This window comes from Urocampus carinirostris, chromosome 5 (genome assembly GCF_059441175.1).
Source record: "Urocampus carinirostris isolate Australia breed hairy pipefish chromosome 5, RoL_Ucar_1.0, whole genome shotgun sequence".
Lineage (NCBI taxonomy): Eukaryota > Metazoa > Chordata > Actinopteri > Syngnathiformes > Syngnathidae > Urocampus > Urocampus carinirostris.
The window spans coordinates 29,269,264-29,292,413 of NC_142353.1; the positions used below are offsets into that span (position 1 = coordinate 29,269,264).

The 23,150-nt window shown below is 42.1% G+C and overlaps 1 protein-coding gene across 6 annotated transcripts in view; it reads right to left on the minus strand.

Moving 5' to 3' along the window:
- mctp1a (multiple C2 domains, transmembrane 1a) overlaps positions 1–23,150 on the minus strand; it is a 166,113-nt gene that overhangs the window by 41,543 nt on the left and 101,420 nt on the right. For all 6 annotated transcript variants that reach the window (XR_015850527.1, XR_015850528.1, XM_088336399.1 and 3 more), the window contains one exon: positions 4,317–4,373. Coding sequence is in view for 4 of the 6 variants with exons in the window: in XM_088336399.1 (XP_088192525.1) it covers positions 4,317–4,373 (57 nt within the window). In the remaining 2 variants the exon portion in view is untranslated. The remainder of the gene's footprint in view (positions 1–4,316; positions 4,374–23,150) is intronic.

Sequence of the window (23,150 nt, forward strand, 5' to 3'; positions counted from 1 at the left end):
TACAACAAAAAGATACATAAGAAGTAATACTGGTGGCAGATTGAAAATAACACAAGCAAGTTTATTCTACTTTGAGTAAAGTGGCTGGTTATAATGAAAATCAAATCGCTAGTAGCCGCTAATCTTGCTCTTCCCTTTTTTATGTAACATTTTTTGAGATTTTTTAACTTTTAATAGACAAGAGACTGAATTGTGCCAAAAAAAACAGTAGTAGCAGGGAATTGATGATAATTGGTGTTCAGTAGTTGGGGCGGTCTAACGAAACAAATGACTCATATTTGCATATTCGTCAAAGTAAAACAGTAACGGTGCTAGATTAAATTCTCATTGTACACAACTTAGCCAATAGACTTTGAACAATGTGATTGAATGTCACACACAAAGTATGTCTTTTTGGAAAAAAAAGGCACAACTGTAGTACGTTAGGTAAGCTTTTTAGTATTAGCATGTAAACATTATCCAAAGACTGGCTAGGGCTAAAAAGAAAACCTGGAGGCAGTGAAAACTCCCATTTTGGACCGCAATCTACTTCCTTTTTGTGTGCAAAATGAAAAATTAGCAGCCGAGCACCAACTTTGCCCAGAACGAGAGCCAGCTTGGCGTCATCAAAACCTTTCATCAAACTGTTTTTTGTTGTTTTTTTTTAGCCCCAAACCTATGGATGCAGTTTTTGTCATTTTCCGCAGAGGGACGCACAAACAAGAGAGGAGATGTCTTGTTGGTAAATCTTGGCAGTTGCCATCTCCTCTCCTCTCGTGTGAAATGAAATGAAATGAAATGATCTGCATTTATATAGCCCTTTTCAAGTCAATGACTTCCCAAAGCGCTTTACATTGTGCTTCACATTTCCCAATAGCGGCCGTGATCTGTGCAGCCATGTAAGGCGCTAACCTGCATATTGGGGGTATTGGGGGTTCAGTGTCTTACCCAAGGACACTTCGACATGTAACTCGGACAAGCCGGGATTCGAACTGGGATCCCTTGATCTCAAGACGAGCGCTCTACCTCCTGAGCTACTGCTGTGTGCAAAATGAACGATAAGTAGCCGTGTCGTGCACCAACACCAAAACCAGCTTTGAACGGATCGCTTCACTTTTGTTGTGACGCTATCACAACCTTTTTTCAATATTTTTGGGGAGTTCTTTTTAGCCGAAACTGAAAATGTACTTCTGATCATTATCGGCAGTGAGACACACAAGGTTTGACAGTGTTCTCCATCTTTTTCCTTCTCGTAAGCAAAATAAAATATTAGCCCTTGTGCACCAAGTTCACCCCTAGTGAAAGCCAGCTTCAAACGTATCATCTCACTTTTGACGTTACATCCTCACAACATTGTTCTTTCAGGATTCTTATATTTTTGGTTTTATTTTTTCAATAACACGTAACAGGATTTGCAGTTTTTCAGTAGAGACACCCAAGAACTTTTGAACTTCTTTTGCAGACGTTATCCATGTTTTTTGTAGAGTTAGAATTGTCTTTATTGTTGTCATGATTATTCATTACACTCACCTGTACCCGCTCGTTCGGCGCCAGCTGCTGCTGGTTACATGATTGGTTCCCCCTCCTATTTAAGCTCAGTGCTTTCACTCACCCTTTGTCAGTCTGTCCCAAACTTGTGTTTATACAAGGCAAGCATTTTGACTCTGACTCCCGTCGGTCCCGTTTTGTCACCCGTTTTCCACTCGTCTGTTCCTGATTTCCCCGTTTGTCTCCGGCTGCGACCCGTTTTTTGACCCCGACCCTGTTCTGAGCTCCCGTCCCAGCTAACGACCTGTTTTTTGACCCCGACCACGTTCTGATCTCCCGTCCCGGCTAAAGACATGTTTTTCCCGTCTAACCACGCTACGATCTCCCGCTCCGGAAGATCCACTTCCGCATTCCGAACATGCTCCTATCCCGTGAGCGGCTTGCTTCCCTCGTCCAGCGAGCACCGGATTGCTGGCGCTCATTTTTCCTCTATATCTCAATAAACTTGTGAGTAACGTTACGCATCTGGGTCCTCCTTCTGTTCAGGTCTTGACAATTGTCTTTGATACCAACGGAGTAAACATTGTTTCCAATGAGATTACACACGGCACTTCTTTCTTGTGCAGCAAATTAAAAAGAAGCAGAGATTCGTGCAGCAACTCTGCCTCGAGTAAAAGCCAGCTTCGAACGTCTCACTTTTGACATGACATCATCACAAGTTAACACCAACCTTTTTAGGGGTTTATTGTTACTTTCAGTCAAAACCGAAAATCCTCTTTTGGTCGTTTTCAATTGAACAATTTCGGAACTGAAAATGTTGTGCATCACTGTAAAAAACACTATCAAACAGAAAAAAACAAATTCTGTAGTTCCACACTTAACCAGGTGATAGAGTAGCTGCAGTTGAGTGAGACTATCTGTCAGTATGAAGGCAAAAAAGTGTGAAAAAAAAGAGGAAAACATCCCCCCTTTAAACATCTCTCCAGCTCCAATAAAATGTTGAAGGGAGCAATAGATCAAAATGTATGAAGTCAGGGTTGGTAAATTGTTGCCTTTGTAGCAGCCCCGGAGAGCTCAGACGGGGCCGACTTCTGCCAGAACTCATTTCAATATATATAGTATAATCTTCTGCTTTTCAAATGCTATATATTTGTATTTTGTTCCTCAAAGGGGAGTGGGAATGCCGTGATGGTACACAGAGAACATTTTTGAAGGTTGCACAGCACATTTTTCCTTTTCAGCCTTGGAACTTCACAGACTGATTGCCAGCACGAGGCTCTGACCATCTGCAGTTTTTTTTTTCTCGAGCAACTTGAACTTACATCCCAAAGAAGCATGGATGGACGTGTGGATTTTCAAAGTAAATTTGCCATGCCGAATATCCTGGGGGCGAAATAATTTCAGGATATCAAATTGCCTGGTCAAAGGGCTTTACAATTACCACTACAAACCTCACGAGCTAACCCCCGTTTCTCGAATAGATTACCAAATCAGACCATGTAAATTAGCATATCTTAGCCTGCTAACCTTTATATTGGCGGAGTGTGGCTTTAAGGCATCATATAACGGCTCATCCAATTTCACTTCACGGGGTTCGGTAACTCTGGAAAGTAGGGTTCGGCGATTTGGTCCAAAATGTAAATGTTTGAAATGGATATGTAAATAAAAGTGTTTTCTTTTTTTACTTTAAACAAAAACATTTAATTATGGATTGTTTTGCTATTATCTGCCAACATTTTAAAGACAGTTTACATAAAAATATAACAGATAATTCATATGCTAAGGGACATAAGCCACTAATTCCATTATCTGCAACACAAGCTGCTAAAGCTAGCGCTTGAGTAGGCAAAGCTAGCCACTAATGATATTGTTTGTGACACATGTTGCTAATGTTACATTGCCCTGGCCTACCATAAAGCTTGGTTTGGTTTGGTTACCATTTTGTGTGGTCTTATCTTGGGCAAGTACAGCCTAGTGGCAACCATCCCTCTCCAGGGCAGCAAATGTTTCCACCTGGTCTTGAACCGGAGACCTTTGCCGTGTTAGGCTTACATCACATTTATTTTGGGTCTTTACTACCTTGTCTTCATTTAGTCTAACAACCATTTGCTGATCAGATATTAATGTTATAAAAATAAGTTATAAATACACGAGACAAAACAAACTGCTATCTGTATTAAAAGACACTGGCGAATTATCCTATCATCCATAACACCAGTTGCTAAAAGGGCTTGAGTAGGAAAAGCTATCAGCTAATGCTATTGTTTGTAACAAACTGTTAATTCACCTATACTAATCTGAACACTTACATCAATTTTTTATCCAGGTCTCACTTCCTTATTTTGTGAAATCTGTAAGCGATTTGTACGAAATTGAAAGTTATCTCCACGCAAAATGAAAAAACAGCTGCCCCGTTATTTCAATTTCCAATTACCAAGTACTGTAATCTATCCGGTGGCATTTGTTTCAGTAGCTTTTCCTCCAGTGTAAACGAGCAAAGGCAGTAAAGCAGCCACCTGTTGATACCTGATCGTGTCTGGACAAGCCCAGATGCTGTTTTATTGCGACATAAAGGCCCCGTGAATAGACCTAAATGGCCAACTAAGCACTTTATACGGGTGCGTGTTCACAGGAAACAGAGCCCAAGCATGACGGTAGTAATGTAAATTTCGCCGACATGTGAACGGCAGGAGCCCAATGGCTGACCAAACGACTGGACCTCCACACGAGAGTAAAAGTAGACTTAAGTATTGTGTGTCAGGGTGAAAGCATTTATTGTATCTTTCCGGGTTCCCGGAGCAAAATGCAACCATCCCTGAGGCAGCTGATTGGTGTGTTTGGATAATTACCCTGTCATCTTTGTCAAAATCTTCATCTTCGTCCTCCATCAGATCTTCCATTGCTTGCTGGGAGAGAAAAAAATGCAGTCAGATATCAATCGTTTCCATTTTGGTAAAAGATCGAAGCTATATAATGCGGCACTTTTCTGAGATTAAATACTGTTGATTGGATAATTGAGTTACCAAACAAACTGGACTATATGCATGATTGCAAGCCACATCCATTATATGTTTTACTTTTTTTATGTATTCTTTTACCATACCTTATTTTTTATTTCTAAACAGTCACTGGGTATGGTTACAATCAGACAATGATCAGATTGGAATCGAAATATTGCTAGTATTCAGACTATGTAAAAACATGTAAACGCACACAATAGTCTGATTAAGGCCTCTGCCCTACTGGAAGTATTGCAATTGCAATGGTTGAATTAGTCCTTTTATTTTCCAAATACTCGAGCATGTATACGTATTGAGTAATTGAGCACGGGAAGTTTTTCCAGGAGGGACTTTTTTTTTTACCCCAAAGTACTTTAGAACTTGTAGTAAAGAAATGAGTGATTGTCATGATTACTGATGTGACTCAGCTGTGCCCACTCCTTTGGCGCCAACTGCCGCGGGTTCTGATTGGCTTCCGGACAGTATTTGAACCCAGTCCTGTCTGTCCCCTATTTCAGTCCGTCTGCAAACCTCAGTGAATACTAGGCAAGCCTTTTTTGACCCTGACTCCCACCTGTACCGTTTTTTGCTCCCGTCTGTCCCCGGCTTCGACCTGTTTTCATCCTGAACACGTCTGCTCTCCCGTCCAGGCTTTCGACCTCTTTTTGTCCCCAACTACGTCTTCTCTCCTATTCTGGCTTATGACTCGCTTCCGACCCCAACCACGCCTTGCTCTCCCAGTACCGGCTACCGACCCGTTTTTTTCCGTCCGCGACACCGCCATCGCTCGCTATGGAAGTGTCACTTCCGTGTTCAGAGCACCATCCGAGTACAAGAGCGACTTGCTACCCACGTCCAGCAAACACCAGATCGTGGGTGCTGCCCTTTCTCTTTTCTCTAATAAAACTTGTGAGAAACGTAACGCAATTGGGTCCTGTTTACGTTCTGGTCCTGTCAGTGATGTACACAAACTTTGGTTTACTCACTGTAAATAGGCTGCTCATTCCTGCCGCTCACCCAATCAAATTGCTCTAGGTGCTCTCGAGGCGTTTTAGTATGTTTACAGTTTTTAATGTGGATTTGCAGCATATAGTGTCTCAACAGTGAACATTGATTAATGAATGAGCTACGATATGAAGGATTCCTAAGCGATGTAGCGTGAAAAAGGGCTTTGTTAGTGTGAAAAAGTGACTCTAAACTGTAGTTAAAAATGTACCCTATATATACTGGACAGTAACGTTGACTCTGTTTCGTGTGCACCACAATCGGCTTTACTCACGCAAAAATGGAATGACATGGAAAAACTTGCATGGTAACAATTTTGTCGCCGAGCTATACGAACTGCTGAAAACAAATCATCGGTTCCCGACCCCTGCTCTAAGGGATGCTTTGTGTATTGCATTCCATTTGCAGGCATGTTTTGAGCCACCTATAAATGTTTTTCAAGACCCGTGAGTATCAACAAGCAGACGAAGCAAGTGTGTATTATCATAATTTCTGAAAAGGATTTATATTCAGTTATTGTTGCAGGGACTATTTGGACTCTATACAGAGTACCTACTTGACTGTAAGACCCACAGTTCAGAACCTAGGAAAAAAGTAGCAGCTTATAGTTCGGGTTTTACAATAGTTAATATTTAATTTTAGAAACATTCCATTGTAGAAATTTGTTGACACTTGGTATTGAATTCCAAATGTGCGGAGGATTAACATCCATTCATCCGTTTAAATCGCCTGGCACAAAAGCATTCACGAGCCTTCAGCGGGATGAGACGGCAAAGCTTCCTCGGGTCTGTTCTGACATCAATGGCCTCCGTATCTCTCTGTAAACTCCGTTTTCACACTTTTGATCCGTGCACGAGTATCAAGACGTTTACAGGAAGTGACAATGAAGGCATAACTGGAACGGTAGTTTAAAAATGTACGAAACTTCTTTTAAAGGAAATGTAACATTTAATATTGTAGATGGTTAATTTCATTTTTTGTTTACAGTGGACCCCCTGGATACGGCGACCCCGCTTCAGATGTTTTCACTTTATTATGTGGAAAAATATGTTGATATGACATCCACAACAAATTATTTCTTGTTCCCCAAAACTTACAAAATACAAGATTGACTGTGTTCGTGCATCTGACGAGTTCTGTGTCTCTTGAGATGCCTGTCTATTAGTCAACGTCATATAAAATGCTGGTCTTTAATTAATTTGTGTTATGACATCTTTAAAATGCAGATATTTATGTTATTGGCAGAAATACCTCCCAAAGCCAAAGCTTTTTAGTGCCTACCGTCATTCTTTTTTTTCCTTGCAGGGAAAACACAAAAACAACCTTACCAGACAAAAAAGAAATTAGAAAACAATTAAATTACATCCCCAACTTCGTTAGCGACTCGTTTAACGTATAATACCCGAATAAACTCTTGATGTATAAATCTTTTTGGCATATCTATCTAAGATACGTATTGTATACATCACAACTAAGTAGTACTTACTATAGGTGTAAGATCGGGCCTACACAAATTCAGCCTGACAAATTAACTTGATTTGACAGACGAGGCCTGAAGCGAACCTGAATTTTCATATTGTAATGCGCCTATAAGGATGCACACAGTTGCTGCTTTGGTCTGATCGCTGATTTAATAAACAAATAACAAACAGTAGAACACATACAACAGGAGTTGTATTAGTTGTCCTGCACCTCCCCTTTCCCTGAAGCCATGCCTCCCCTTACATAACCCATAATCAAAAAAAAAAGTACCAGACATTACAATATTTTAGCTGTGAAAACTCAGGAGCATTAGGGGGGATATTGGCCGCCCTGCAGAGTGCCGCTGCCGCAAGAGCTACGAGAGCGACACAAATCCATTGCACGGGTCATCCACAAAGAAAATTAAACAGAACAATGACGAGTGCGTCATGAATTCACTGACTTATTGAAAATGAACACTTATTTTGGAACTCACGAAACATCCAACATGGCAACGCATACAACTGGTTTTTAATAACATTTTGTTACTGCCATAAACAAGCAGTAGCGCTCATTCTCAAAGTGATAGCTACATCTAGTAGTGGTTAACAGTACTTACATTCAATTACACAATAGGACAGAGTATGAAAAGACAATACAGCAAGACATGAAGCCCAGCCCGGCCTAAAACCAAAACTAAATGATTAACATTTTAGGCCCCACCAGACCTGAAATCCTGGCCTAAGATCTTACCTCTATTACTTATACTATATACTATTTTGTTATGATTATGTTTTCATCTAGGGTGCCGGGCATTAGTTTATTACCATAGGTTTGTATTCCCCAGTATAAGGCAATTTCACTTTGCGATCCCCACTTCAAAACAGGTTAGTGCCATATCCCGGGTTTCTACTGTATAGATGGGGGCGCCTGCAAATGGTCACGATGCTGGTCCCAGAACTGCAGTTTGTACACCCCCAGGGTAATATTTTCATCATAACATTCTTAGCAAAAAATACAGAACATATCAAACAATCCTACAAATATTTACAATACTTTCTAAATACCGTTTTCATTTGTATATTACGCAGTTGTTTTTTTTCTAAAAAGAAACACAAGTTTTGGTGCATGTAATATACAAGGTATTACGCGTATATATATATATATATATATATATATATATATATATATATATATATATATATATATATAGCTCAGAGTTTACATTGTCAAAAGACTATTTTAATTATACCTACACGTATTCAACGTTTGTCACTTACAATGCTTAAGTTGAGCTGAATAAAGAAGAAACAACATTTTATGTAAAATATTTTGGGGGCGTAATACACAAGTGAGCATTATACACAAATAAATACAGTAACCTCCTTCAGGGCTTATATATGAATGAATCCCTGCCCTTTGTCCCTCCCCCAATGCTGTCAATCATTTATCCTAAACACAAGCTTGGGTAATTGCCCCCAATTTGGTAAACAAACAAGCAAGTGGGGCGCCACCCCCTCACTGAGAAAACGCAAAAGCCATCAAACCTTCTGACTGGCCGCACCGCCCCCGCATCCCTCCCCGGCACACCGGCTTGGAGACAAAAAAAGAGAGAAAAAAATCATGACTTAAAGGCACAATAGCTTTTGTCCTTTTTGTCTTGCGCTGAAGTAAGTGAGCAAAGTATGTGGCAGCTGACATAAGCCTCTTATGTAAATGCATCTTCCCACACAAACAAAGAGCAGTTCAGAACAGCGGCGGGCGGAGTCAATAGTGCGCCGCGTACTTGTGCCGAGCGAGCGAGCTCTATCAATAACTCGCAGTAAGCGATTGTGCGGTGAGTATGGTGGCGATTGGAACTGTATGGCAGCAAGTCGTTCTCTGTAATAAACTTGGTACTCTATATGAGCGCCGGCAGGAGAAAAATAATCTTTTGTGTGGCATGTGTCTGTGTGTATGTATATATATATATATATATATATATATACACTGTATATTTATTGAGCGTTTCTGGTCTCGCAACCTGAGACACCTTCGCCCAGGTGACACAGCCGAGGTTGATCACGCCTCAACTTGTCTTTAGAGCCATTGCTTCCTAGTGGCTTTTTCTGCAGTTTGGCTAGCGGATTTAATGGCTTTCTTCTTGGTTGTCCCTGATACACCCAACCGTCCTAGGACTTTGCAATAGGATCGTCCAGCAAAACCTCTGCAGCTGATCTCTATTGGCTCAAAAAAAAATTGCCAGCCCCTGCCTCTGCACCCCTCCACCAGCTCCTGGTACTTTGCGCGTTTCCGATCATAGGCTTTCCAGCATGATCGGCTGTTTTGAAGCCTCAGAGATGATGATCATGTCTGGGGGAACTGTCAAGCAGAGGCAGTATAGAGGAGTCCTCTTGTTATCTCTGCACAAACCCTGGGTTTCTCTCTTGCCTTGATAAAAGGGACTGCCTTGCTTGGGGCTTGATGGTCAGAACTTGGTTATGGCACCAGCGATAGCGAGCATCAGCAAGGGACTTTGGGCAGCTGCTTAGGAGGAGTTCCAAGGAGCCTCATCCAGAGCAGAGAGTGCCTCGCTCTTCATCCACATATGAAGGTTCGCTGGGCTTTGTAGATCATCATTAACTGCCTGGACGGGGAACTGGGCACCGTGGAAATCTGCCTGAATGTTCGCTTTGGGCTATAATGTTGTCTCCCAGCTTGTCCATGCTCCCTGGTTCCGAAGTCCGACTGCCACGCTCACCCTTTCTTCCTTCACACCTACACAAGCCTCTTTCTAGAGGTGTCTCTCCTGTCCTTGGGCCTGGCTCACTTTGGTCTTTGGGAAGAAGCCACTGATTTTTCTTTCGAGGCATGTATATATATATATATATATATATATATATTCGTATGTATAATTATATTTTTTAATGTCCGGAATATATGTCTTTCAAAGTATTTTGTATGAACGTATGTCCGCATCGTAGAAGCCTTCTGCCTCCTCCGACAAAAGAGCTATAACTGTTTATAAAGTCATCACGGTTCCACTCGATTCCATTCATTTGTGCCAAAACACTAACATAATGGATTCCTCCACACGGGGGCTTTAGGAGGGGTGCACGCTTGGCATGCACTCCAAACTTTCCACAGACAAGGGTTGAACGAGCTGAAAAAGATGGAGAAGATAGAGTCGTTTGTCTAACGCTGCCCTCCTCCCTCGCTCACTCTTTCTCCGCCGCCGGTTACACACAGGCGTCGACTTTCCCCCTGCCGCGAGACGGTGTAAAATTAATAAATAAAACGTCGGCGAACGTGTCATCTGCCCTGAAAATTGCCACGGCTAAACGCCAGCGCTCAAGCGACTGTTTCGCTAACGGGGGGTGGATATAAATTACCTCTGAATTCCAAACATCTTCCTCTCTATTCTCCTCTGTTGATCTTTTTTCCAACCCGTGTGCTATACGATACAATTGGGATGTTGATCCCTCTTCCTATTATCGTGTTGTTTGAATTACTATCATTACAGCGGCCTGAAAGCCAAAAGCCGGGATGGCAGCGAGCTAACGTCGCCTGCAGAGCCGCTCCGGTGAATTGAATATAGACGGAGGTGCAGATTAACATATTCAAACCCATTGGAATGATACGTGGATGATGCAGGGGGCTCTCGCAGATTACACCGTGCCCTATAAATTCATATAAACACGGTGATAATACGGAGCAGACAAAGAGTATAAGCGAGCACAATGACATTGAGGGGTTTATGTTTTTTTTTTTTTTACAATGACGGGCACCTGGCCTAAACACGGCTGCTTTATCATTTTTATGCCAAGTAAGTTGAACTAAGGGTTTTTCAATTTGATTTTATTGCAGGGGTGAAGCTGTGGAATGACTTTTTCCTGTTACAGGTAATTGCAAAGGGCTATCAGCTAGATATGCATTCCTTAAATAACAATGTATTGTATTGTTACATTATTACTTGTTATTATTGTTATTATTATTAAGGGTAAGGTTGGAATAAACTTTCATTGATAACAACGCAGTGACCGTTGTTTACAACCAAAATCAAATTTCCAAAAAATCACAATAGTGATCTCTTTTCAGAAGTCTGTGGGTCACCCAGGTGATAAGGGATAAGATGTTGGTGACCCCTTTTCTATCACAAGCCACCGATGTATCTGGCAATGTATTGATCACTAAAACAAATTATATATAATTTAATATAATATAATATGATATATATATATATATATATATATATATATATATATATATATATATATATAGTATATTTTTTTCCACTTGCTTTTTTTTTACGTGAAGAATGATCACATTTCACTCAAAAGAAAAGTATCAAAAATACACAAATTATAATATATCATCTATTTGATTGGATGTGTAATTTATAGGATAAATAAAGTACATTTTACATGATTCTTTAAAACACAGATTTTCATTACATTATTACTTGTACAAGACTGTCTCAGAATGTCACGTGGATTACCAGAACAGAGCAGGGGACCCCAGAGCGTTCGTTACAAGTCTTTTATTTGGGGGAAGCGTACAGGGTTAGCGGGAGACGCGATGACCGTCGAACGTCAGCAGCAACGCCGTGAAGACAGCTTCGGGACACGTAGCCAATCGTAGCGTGGGACGAAGGCAGGTCGAGTTTACCAGGACTGAAGAGAGGATCGTAGCGTGGGACGAAAGCAGGTCGAATCGGAGGCAGGCAGAATCAGGTAAACAAGGCACAGGTAATCGGGAGCGTCATACGGGGTACAGATGTTAATCCTCCGACGAGGAGTTCTCCGCGTAACGCGTTTAAAAGGGGAGCATTGACCAATCAGGAAGCACATTCCAGCGCGCCACATGATTACCCCAGGTGACTCCACTTGGGTAATCATGACAGAACCCCCCCCTCAAGGAACGGCTCCAGACGTTCCCCAGGAAAAAAAATAAAAATAAAATAAAAGTAAACCCACGACACATCACAGAGTAACACAGGAAAATCAGGAGAGTCAACTCAGGACAGGAAGAATCAGACAGGGGGGGTCGGATTCAGAAGAGTCCAGACTCAGGGGGGGTCGGATTCAGAAGAGTCCAGACTCAGGGGGGGTCGGATTCAGAAGAGTCCAGACTCAGGGGGGGTCGGATTCAGAAGAGTCCAGACTCAGGGGGGGTCGGATTCAGAAGAGTCCAGACTCAGGGGGGTCAGATTCAGAAGAGTCCAGACTCAGGGGGGTCAGATTCAGAAGAGTCCAGACTCAGGGGGGTCAGATTCAGAAGAGTCGGACTCCGGGGAGCGGAAAGGGAACAGACAAGACAGGAGAGGAAAGACGGGACAAAATCAGTACAGGCAGACTCAGGGCAGGCATGGGAGTCGAACAGGCAGGCTTGGGAGTCGAACAGGAGGGCTTGGGAGTCGAACAGGCAGGCTTGGGAGTCGAACAGGCAGGCTTGGGAGTCGAACAGGCAGGCTTGGGAGTCGAACAGGCAGGCTTGGGAGTCGAACAGGCAGGCTTGGGAGTCGAACAGGCAGGCATGGGAGTCATTGCGCAGTCATACGGCCGGAGGTGCCTCAGCCAATTTCGCCATGTCGGAAAGGACTTGCCGAACTGCGCATTCTGAAGGTGAATTGCGCTGCTGATTCAGGCTTTGATAGTGGTCAGGGGGCAAATGTACGAACGCGGGGTCCATTCTGGTCGGAGGATTCTGTCACGTGGATTACCAGAACAGAGCAGGGGACCCCAGAGCGTTCGTTACAAGTCTTTTATTTGGGGGAAGCGTACAGGGTTAGCGGGAGACGCGATGACCGTCGAACGTCAGCAGCAACGCCGTGAAGACAGCTTCGGGACACGTAGCCAATCGTAGCGTGGGACGAAGGCAGGTCGAGTTTACCAGGACTGAAGAGAGGATCGTAGCGTGGGACGAAAGCAGGTCGAATCGGAGGCAGGCAGAATCAGGTAAACAAGGCACAGGTAATCGGGAGCGTCATACGGGGTACAGATGTTAATCCTCCGACGAGGAGTTCTCCGCGTAACGCGTTTAAAAGGGGAGCATTGACCAATCAGGAAGCACATTCCAGCGCGCCACATGATTACCCCAGGTGACTCCACTTGGGTAATCATGACACAGAAAAGTTAGAATATTGTGATGAAGTCTTTTATTTCCTGGACTAAAATAAAAAAAAAATGTCATGTATTCTGGATTCATGACAAATTAATTAAAATATTATTTTAATATTGCTGATTACGGCTTACAACCTACTATTATACTTTTGCCCCAAAATCTAGTATCGTTAGAAGGGATAGTTTTAGTTTTTCTCGTGATTGCCTAAGTAAAGTCACCTGGGACATCGTTTGGCGCGCTGGAGCGCACTTCTTGATTGGCTGACGTTCTCCACTTAAGTGGTCTGCGTCCAGAAATGGTCGTCCGAGTGTACTCTTTGTATCCCTGAGTGTTTCTCCAGACTACAGGGTACTCCTCTTGCCTGATTCATGCTTGCCTTCCGTTTTTGACCTGTTTCCGTTCCACGTTTTGCGACCTACTCTCCCGCCCCGGCCAACGACTTACCCGCTAAGCTGCACCTTCCGTCTACCCGTCACAGAGCTGCCATTCTGCCCGAAAAGGCTGACAACCAACAAGCGCCGACGTCCCAAGCCAGCTCCAAAAACTCGTTCAAATAAAGACTCTTCTGAAACTAACGCTACTGGATCCGAGAGTGCCATATTCAGCAAAATCAAAACAATAAGATGTCAAGACCAGAACAGAGACAGGACCCACTTGTGTGCGTTTCGCTCAGTTTTATTGGAAAGAAGGGAAAGGATTGCACACACAATCCGGTGGTCGCAGGTCGCGGGGGGGATTGCTCTGAACGCAGAAGTGGTACTTCTGTGGTGAGCGATGGCGATGTCAGGAGCGGAAAAAACAGGTCAGTAGCCGGGACAGGAGAGCAAAAAACGGGGTTGAGATCAGAAAATGGGTCGAAGCCGGGAAACAGACGGGAGCCAAAACAGGAGTGAGTCAGGGTCGAAAAGCTTGCCTAGCGTAAACTGAGGTTCGCAGATGGACTGACAACAGGTGACAGTAAGATGGGGGTTTAAATAGTGACAGGGAGCCAATCAGAGTCCGAGGCAGTTGGCGCCAAAGGAGCGGGCACAGGTGCCTCGCATCAGTAATCATGACAAAAGACCTGAAATATTCATTTTGATCTGTAATGATTTCAGAAGATATGACATTTTTTTAATTGCATTCCAGAAAAGAAAGAACTTCATCACATTATTTTATTCTTCTCAGGCAGTCCTGTATATATGAAATTCATGGGTGACCATGCTTCAATGGATATCTTATACATGATATACTGATCCCTTGCACCGAATTGTAATATGGCATAGAGTAAGCAGTACAGCTTGACAACTCCAAATAAAATAAAAAAAATAAACGTCAAACCAGCATGAACTGTTCAGACAATAGGCAATGGGCTTCCATAATGCTCATTAACTTGTCAGCAATGATAAGCAAATATGTCAGCAAATAAGCAACCGGCAAAGACGTCTCGCATGGAATTTCTTCATCGGCATAATGAAGGCACATCTTCATTAATATGGAAGCACCCTTCACACCCAGCCCCCGTGGGATGCGGAGGGGGTCTCACCCCAATCTAGCTCCCTGCTGGGTAACCCTGACTGGGGCAGTGCAGATGGAAGCTGTGCCCCCCCTCTGAGAGCCGCGCCTCTGACAGCTTGTGAAGGGCCCGCCTGGGTCAGCACGGCCCCTTATCGCAATTGCAGCCTTCCTTTCGGCGGCGGAAAATGTGGCGTCGGCATTATGCACACGCAAGAACGTGTGCCCGTATGTTTGTGAGCGCAGCATACCAAATAGGAGGAGATAAGGAGATAATCCTGGACTTCAGGAAGGGCAGAGCAAAACCAGCTCTCCTTCACATTAAAAGCGACAGCGTGGAAATGGTCCACTCCAACCGATTCCTTGGCATGCAGATCTCTGAGGACCTCACCTGGTCAGGCAACACCACGGCGGTGATAAAGGCCCAGCAGCAACTCTACTTCCTGAGAGTCCTCAGGAGGAACAACCTGAAGGAGAATCTGCTTGTGGAATTCTACATTGCCCCCAAAGAGAGCGTCATAACGCACTGCATCATGGCGTGGTATGAAAGATTCTCTGCAGCAGACAGGAAAGCCCTACAGAGGATTGTAAACACGGCCCAAAAGATCACCAGCTGCCTTTTGCCCAGCCTGGTGGACATTGCTAGCAATTGCATCCTGAAAGATTCATTATACCCCAGCAACTGCCTTTTAGTACTGTTACCATCAGGGCGACAGTTCAGATCCCACAAGGCCCGAACAAACAGACAAAGGAAGAGCTTTTTACCCAAAGCTATCAACACACAAAACCACAGTTTTAGAACAGAGTTCGAAGAGCAATATCTTGGTCCTAAGTGTAATACTACGGTTTTAAGTGCAATTTCCCGGTTTCAAGTGCAATAGCTCTGTTGCGTATACAGACGCTGCCCTACTTACGAACGAGTGCGTTCTTAAGTTGAATTTGTTCGTAAATTGCTTTAGTCCTATATTTTGTATGTGTTTAAGGTTTATATAAGTATGTTTAAGGCTTGTATAAGTAACCTGTATTGTTTTGTAATAAAAAACCTTTCATAAAATACTAAGCTCTATAAAGATAGACAAAATTTAGTGTAACTTACTTTTGGAAGGCTTTATAAGTTAGGCTACTTCCTCCTCTGTGGTAGAAAGTGGGCAAAAAAAATCGATCCAACCATTTTCTCAACCGCATCAAGCTTTCTTATTCCACTTTCATTTGAAACAAAACGGCTCGCCTCTTCTTTACACTAACCATGTTGAAAGGATGCACGAGATATTAAACAATAAAAATGTTAAAGTTCTTAGCGCACTGGAGAGTATATACATAATATAAACAGTATAGAATGTTTACGCACGAGCTAGGAAGAGGATTTTTTTTCTTCGGGGTGGATGCTGGGTGAGGTCTCACAGCGCCACACGCCGGTAGCGCCGGAGAGAATCACTACAGTACTGTCCTGTACTCAGAAAAAGGTGCATACAATACAAAATCTAACTTACAGCAATGTCCTGATATTTTTTTACATTTAGCGTAAGTCGAATGGTCAAAAGTAGGGGAGCGTCTGTAGTTTTTTTTTAATATAATTATTTTAGATGTAATTACTCATTATTAGAGGTAAAAACTTTATATTTTTCCATTTATTATTTTCTATACTGTATACTTTACCAACTGGAGTGCAACCCTAATTCGTTCATAATAAAAGGCATTCTGTTTCTAAAGTAGCGCCTTGAGATCCCCCCACCACCTTGCCAGCGAGACGTACCAATCTCGGCAGCTGCAGAGGTTAAACCTCCTTCCCTTATGTATCAAAGAAAAGTAATGGATGGAGGGATGGAGGAAACAAAGAGAAGAAGAGAGACTATATCTTCATGTTCACTGGAATGTCTGCCCAGGCATCAATTCCCCCTGCGGCTGTCATTGGCAAGGTTAGGCTGGCAGATAGTGGAACTCTGAGGAAAGCCGCTGCACTGGCCAGTTTTAGTATGTCTAGCTGAAGTTTGCAATCTGCTTTTCCCTTTTTTTCTTTATTCATGCACCAGGATAATTAAATAAGTACTGTATTTTTAACACTGTAAGTCACACCCCCAAAAATGAGTCCTTTGTTATATTTTTCATATATAAGATGCATGGAATCCAAACGACAGTAAGGGCTGTGGTTGCCATAAAAATGTAAAAGTGCCATAGTTGCGCATTGATTGATCAGTCACTGATCACAATTCCCAAAATTGGATACTAAGGGAATCTAACCTGGATCGCCAGATCCTATTTACTAGACCAGTGGTTCCACACAGGTCCAACTGTGGGACACAACCGTATCACTCTTATCACAAGCTGCGACCCATTATCAAGAAAAAAAATGTGTTCCTCAAATGTATTCAATGAAAGCAATGTGCAGTTTAAACCAGATGTAAAACATATTGACATCGGTTGGAAGTCAAAAAAAAAAATCGGAAATGACACAACACCGCAAAGGTGTGGATATTTCCATGGACAAAATACCTCGAGTGTAGCTAAAGTTATTTCTAACCCTAAGGTTAAATGACACTCATTTATTTAATTCTTTTTTTGCTTTTCTTAGCATGCCAAGGCAAAGGCCCGAAAATGTGACGGTGGCTCTCTTTTGGGTCTCGAGCCACTAATTGGGAAACACTCCACTAGACTACATACAGACAACACACAAAATGGCATTAGGTCTTATCTCATTGTCAAACTATTTTTAGTCATAGTGCCACATTATTGATGGGCCACACGCAAGAATATTGTCAGACATTAAACTGGTCCGTGGACAGAGAGGTTGAGAACAATTGAAAAACAGTAATGTAAACGTTTTAAAAATGTATAGCCACTGTCCCCTCCTAACTCTGCATCCACCCGGTCCTACACTCGACAAAATTAATTCACGTCACACCAAACGTTAATCAGATTTCATTTTTCCTTTACATTTGAATTTATCTACATTCTTATTTAATCATCTGTGACGTTCACTCATGGGAGACAGGTAAGGCAAAGCCTTCTTGTAAATTTAAGATTAAAATATCTAAAATTGTTATATTTATTTAGTGTTAAATTTCCTCTTATTTTAATAACATGTTTATTGCTCTACCATTAAATATTAAAAATGATGTAAATAAATATATTTGTAAATCTGACTGCCTGAACAGGCACAAACCTATGCGTGTTGGTTAAAAATGACGGTACTATTTCATTTTCAGTTGCAAGAAGTTTATCACATTCTGATTTAACATTGGGACACACTCCTTTAATTTTTTTTTCATGGCCCCTTAACAAATGTCCAACATAATCTTTGCACTCGAACACATTTTATAGTGTCGAGTCTAGGTGTAGCATGCACCTGTCCTATTGAGCGAGACCCTTCATAGGACAGTTTTATATTTATTTGTCTGAAGAGGTTATTTTATCCAGTTTTCAATGATTGACGGATTTCTTTTTTGAGTTGATGGAAAAATCTTGAGGGCGTCCATTATTTTGACGGGTTGAAAATTGGGCCACTAACCAGAGCAGCAGAACATCCTTAAAAATCTAGCACACCACTCTAGGAGAGAGAGGCAGAGATACAATACAGTATATGTCAATGTATGCTTTTTTTAGTCTTTTTTAGTTAAGAATTGTTTTAGTAAACATTTTTAAAAACATATATGTATTTAAAAGTCGGCGAGAGAGAAAACCGCCCTGACCTGAAATTTCTGCCGTGAAGCAGACGCTGTTGGACGCTTTGAGATCGCGATACAGACGAGATAGAGCCGTGCTTTACACGCGGCAAGAAATTCACACGCGGTTGGCCGCGCGAAAAATTTTAGACCACGGGTAACCGCGGGCGGCACACGTGGTACACACGGGGTAATGACGCGGTACAGACGCGGAACGACGTGCTACGGCCGCGGCCAGGGCGTGGTTACACGCGGGTAGGACACGAAATTTTAGCGGGTAATCGCGGGTGGATCACGGTCATAGCACGTTTGTTCTGCGCCTGTATCGCGGTGTTATCACGTGAATTAGCGTGTGTAACGCGTGTGAGGGTCAAACGCCTTTCTCCCGTATATACAGCGCGATTTGCCGAGCACACGTCAGTTGTGCTCGAGACGTCAAGGGGTGAACGTGGATCCCCGTCACCGTAGTGACCTCGTCTTAATCCATTTTTATTTCTTTTCATTTCATAACAAGATAATACAATAAAAATGAAAAACGATTACAATAATAACATATTGGCTTCTTCTTCGGTGCCATAGCTTGAAATCTTGATCTTCACGGGACTGTGTCTTGAGCGGTTATGATTTCTACAGCCCGGCTCGGCAGCTTTTATACCCGTGGTCCACACGCGGAAAGGACATGGAACTGACGCCACACCACGGATAAACAGCGGGTTAGCCAATTTTGCGCATTTTCTAGCGCGGGCAACCACGGGCAAAAAAAAATTGCTAAATTTTACCCGCAATACAGACGCAAACGGCTGTGTGACCGGGCACTTACATTTTCAGTTGCAGTTCATTTTGAGTTAGAAGTTCTTACCATAACAATATACCACTGGGACGCATTACCCAAATTTTTTTACCTGGCCCATATAAAATTTCCATAATTTATGTGTGAGCCTAGCACTAATAAACATATAATAATTTCAAAGTGCCCCGTTGTAGGTGTAGCATGTACCAAGCAGTTTGCAAAGTGATCATACTTAAGCTAATCATTGAGAGAGCCAACTCCCGTTGTGAAGACTTGTATCTCTTTTTGCAAACTTTGCACCATCATCCTGAGCTTGGATTTATTCCACGTTTTAGTTATTGCTTGCATTTTCCGTATTCAAGCCATTGTTCATTAAAATGGCAGCCTCTCAACATCTTGCACCTCTTTGGCAAGTCCCGAAAAGGGCAATGACGCTTCACGTGACAACTTCAAATACGAACTAATGCCAGCTACCGTTAATCATGAGGGAAGGAGAAATTCAATGGTCAAGTGAAGTCACAAGAGCGGGCGTGTGTTGGTGTCATTTTTTAGTAGCCTTGTTTTGTTCCTTTTATATTCAATGTGTGGTCATACTGGTGGTTTACAAGCACTACGCCCAAAATCCAAGCAATTTTAAAACATTAAAATTCAGTCATTTTCAAAGATTTAAAGCACCCCTACAAACGCTGCATGCAGCTAATAAAAGTTATTGGTTATCAGTATTGGTATCACTCCCCAGAAGCATGATTTTATCAGCTATCGGTAGGAAAAGAGAGTTATCGCGCATTCCTACTATTAAGTGAATAAACTTTCTCGTCGGATTGACGCTGAAAAGAAAACAAGTTTGCGACAGTCGTCAAAACAACAAGGCGGAGCGAGGCAGACACTCGCAAAGAGCACAGGTAGTCACAAAGGTTGACGGTGATGAAGGAAGTCAAACAAATGGATGGAAACGAAGGGAAAGCGAGGCGGCGGCGTGATAAAACAGGATGCCAGGAGGATTCGGCGGCGTTCCTGACGCTCCCGGTGCTCCCGTCCCGCTTCAAACCGGGCTGTCTTTTGTCTGCCGGTTGAGCGGTAGTCGGGATATGTGGCGAGCGGCGAGGGAAATCAGGCTCCTCCAGTTAAAAGTGACATGACCTTTTGATTTTGTCACCTGTCACCAAACGCCACGTCTGACTTTGCGCTGAGGAGCGCCCGCCATCCACCGACACCTTCCTCCTATGTCCCCATTCGCTGCACTCATTCTACTTTTTATGAGTTTCTGCCACTCTAATGGGATGTTTCCTTTTTTTCCCCCTCCTTCCTTGGTTTCTTATAATATTTACCTTCTGTACCTGTGTTGTGCAGGGCTGTTAATGAGGGCAGATGTCAAGGCACTGTGTGTTTAAAGACATTTTTTACCAGGATGGTGAAAATAGACTGGATAAAAACGTCTGTGAAGTCTTGTTCTAGGATGATACAAAAAAAGCTATACATTATTACTGACTTCCAAATGAGCAAGCCGGTGCTGTCACACAAAAACTGCTTTGCAGTCAAGGTAGTCGATGTTAAATTTGCAAAAGCGAGGCTTGCATGGATTTAATACAGGTTTCTATGGCCTATTCAAAATATCAACACATTCTATGGTGCATTTAAATTTTGTTCTAGTAGATTATAGATATAGGGTTGGATAATGATACCAGGGAGATTACAGAGGCCCCTCGCTACTTCGCGCTTCGGTTTTCGCTAATTCACTGCTTCACAGATTTTGAATTCAATTCAATTCAATTCAATTCTATCTATCTATCTATCTATCTATCTATCTATCTATCTATCTATCTATCTATCTATCTATCTATCTATCTATCTATCTATCTATCTATCTATCTATCTATCTATCTATCTATCTATCTATCTATCTATCTATCTATCTATCTATCTATCATTAATATCAACATAGCACACAGCAAATGCTACCATGGGAGCAGGTTGTATGTGTGTGTGTGCAACTGTGATAGGCTGGTGTCAATAAAAAAGCAGTCAATATGTCTATCAAAACAAACTGTGTTAAAAGGCTAAAGCTATTATTTCAGTGGCTCGTTTGAAAATGCATCAAAAATGAAATATTGTTTAAATCGGACTCTGAAGAAAGTCAGAAGAGCGTAAAGGATTCGTGATATCACAAGGTCTGGGAAGGGAGCAATAGCGAGGCTGCATGTCCAGTTAACTGCTACAGCTACATGAGAAGCCACCCCTGCCGAGCCAGTATCGCACCAACGCCAGATCCATTACCCATTAAACGGATTACCTGGAGCTACAACTTGTGCGAAACAGCTTCATTCGGGACAGTTGTATTCTAATCATCATGGTTACCTGGCTCAACCCTAGAAGTCCGGAAGCTAGGGTGCACCTAGCCTGTCGCTCTCTAAATTGCTTTCTTGCACTGAAAGGAGAAGCCCTCCAATTTCTTGTACTTTTGCATAGTGACAATAAAGACTATTTATTCAACTGCCATTCTGCATTCTGCATAGTTATTTGTGGATCTATAGTTGTTATCGTGTTACAGTCGTATACTTACGTTCAGTAAAGACGTCATTTTGAGGTAAGTTTGACCCTCGGGGGCTATTATGAAGGTGTGATGCTACTTTGCGGATTTTCACGTAAATCCTAAGATTACTGAAAGTTTTACATAGGGAAAGACCACTACATTAAAAAGTATTTTAAACTAAACCATAAAAATCAACAACAAAATTCACCTCAAAAATATATTTACATCTTCGATCAAATCTTTACATTTTTAAAAATAAGAGAAATTATATCAGCAGCAAATAAAACTTAGATTATACAATACAGTAGATATATTCACTTACAATGTGGAATATGATGATCTTTCAGCTCGTTGTTATGGCATTTTTCCCAACATACGACAGCAACAACAAATTATTGTACGTACCCCGAAAGGTGCAAGATTCAAATGTTGAGGTGTTTGTGAATAAGTCTCTAAGACACCTGTCTGCTATTGGTTAACGTCATAACAGATGCTGCTCTGTTACTAGTTTGCGTCACAGCGCTATGAAGATGCCAGGATGCTATTTGTTGAACTCCCTCCCATAGTGGTCCCTTTCTCCTTCGTTGTTCAGTTCAGAATCTTGGGTAACATACTTGAGTTTGTTTAGCCTTGGGTCCCAAGATGTGCAAGTGATGCAAAAGGGAGAAGCAAAATATAGTAACTATGGAAACGAAGCTTGCGATTATCAAGCATTCCGAAGAAAGCACGCAAACTGCTACCTTCACTTAGTTATATGGCATTAACCAATAAACGACCAGGGCGATTGTTAAATGTTAGGAAGCAAATGAATAATATCTTCTTTGGCAATTTTAATCCACCGTCTCCTGCCCTCTCTGCATCAACCCACAAACTCCACTGTACTAGCTCAAGTCACAATATACAAAGCTAAATCAAATTTAATTTTTTCTTTACGAGTATATTTATTTATAATATTATTTCATTATATACATATGTATTAAAAATAAGTTATACTAACAATATATTATTTTGTGACTATAAAGCTCAATTTGTTTATATAATATTATCTTATTGTTCAATTCAGTAAATGCACACTTAAAGACTTATAGCTTGCATTTTTTAAAATCAATAATACTTTTGTTTTTAGTGGAAAAAATGTATCTGTATTGTATCTGTTATCAGGATCCTCAACGTAATCATTTAAAAAAAAATGCTAACTTGATCCTTGATGATTAATAAATGGTATCAATATCAGGCCTGAAAAAAAAGTCAGCCTATGTCCAGTAAGCTTAGAGGTTGACAATCCAAAATGTTGAAAGCCATATTGGACCAAAAAATGAAAGGACATGTTTCGATGCACAAAAAATTAAAAGCTTTATATTAAGGAGGCAGGCAGCACGGCGGCGCAGTGGTTAGCGCATGTGCAGCACAGTTCAAGTCATGGGAACCTCCTGCGTGGGTTCAAATCCAGCTCCAGACTTCCTGTGCGAAGTTTGTATGTTCTCCCCGTGCTTGCGTGGGTTTCCTCCGGGCACTCCGGTTTCCTCCCACATTCCAAAAACATGCATTTCAGGTGAATTGGCCGGTCCAAATTGTCCCTAGGTGTGAATGAGCGAGTGAGTTGTCTGTCCCTGTGTGCCCTGCGATTGGCTGGCAACCAGTTC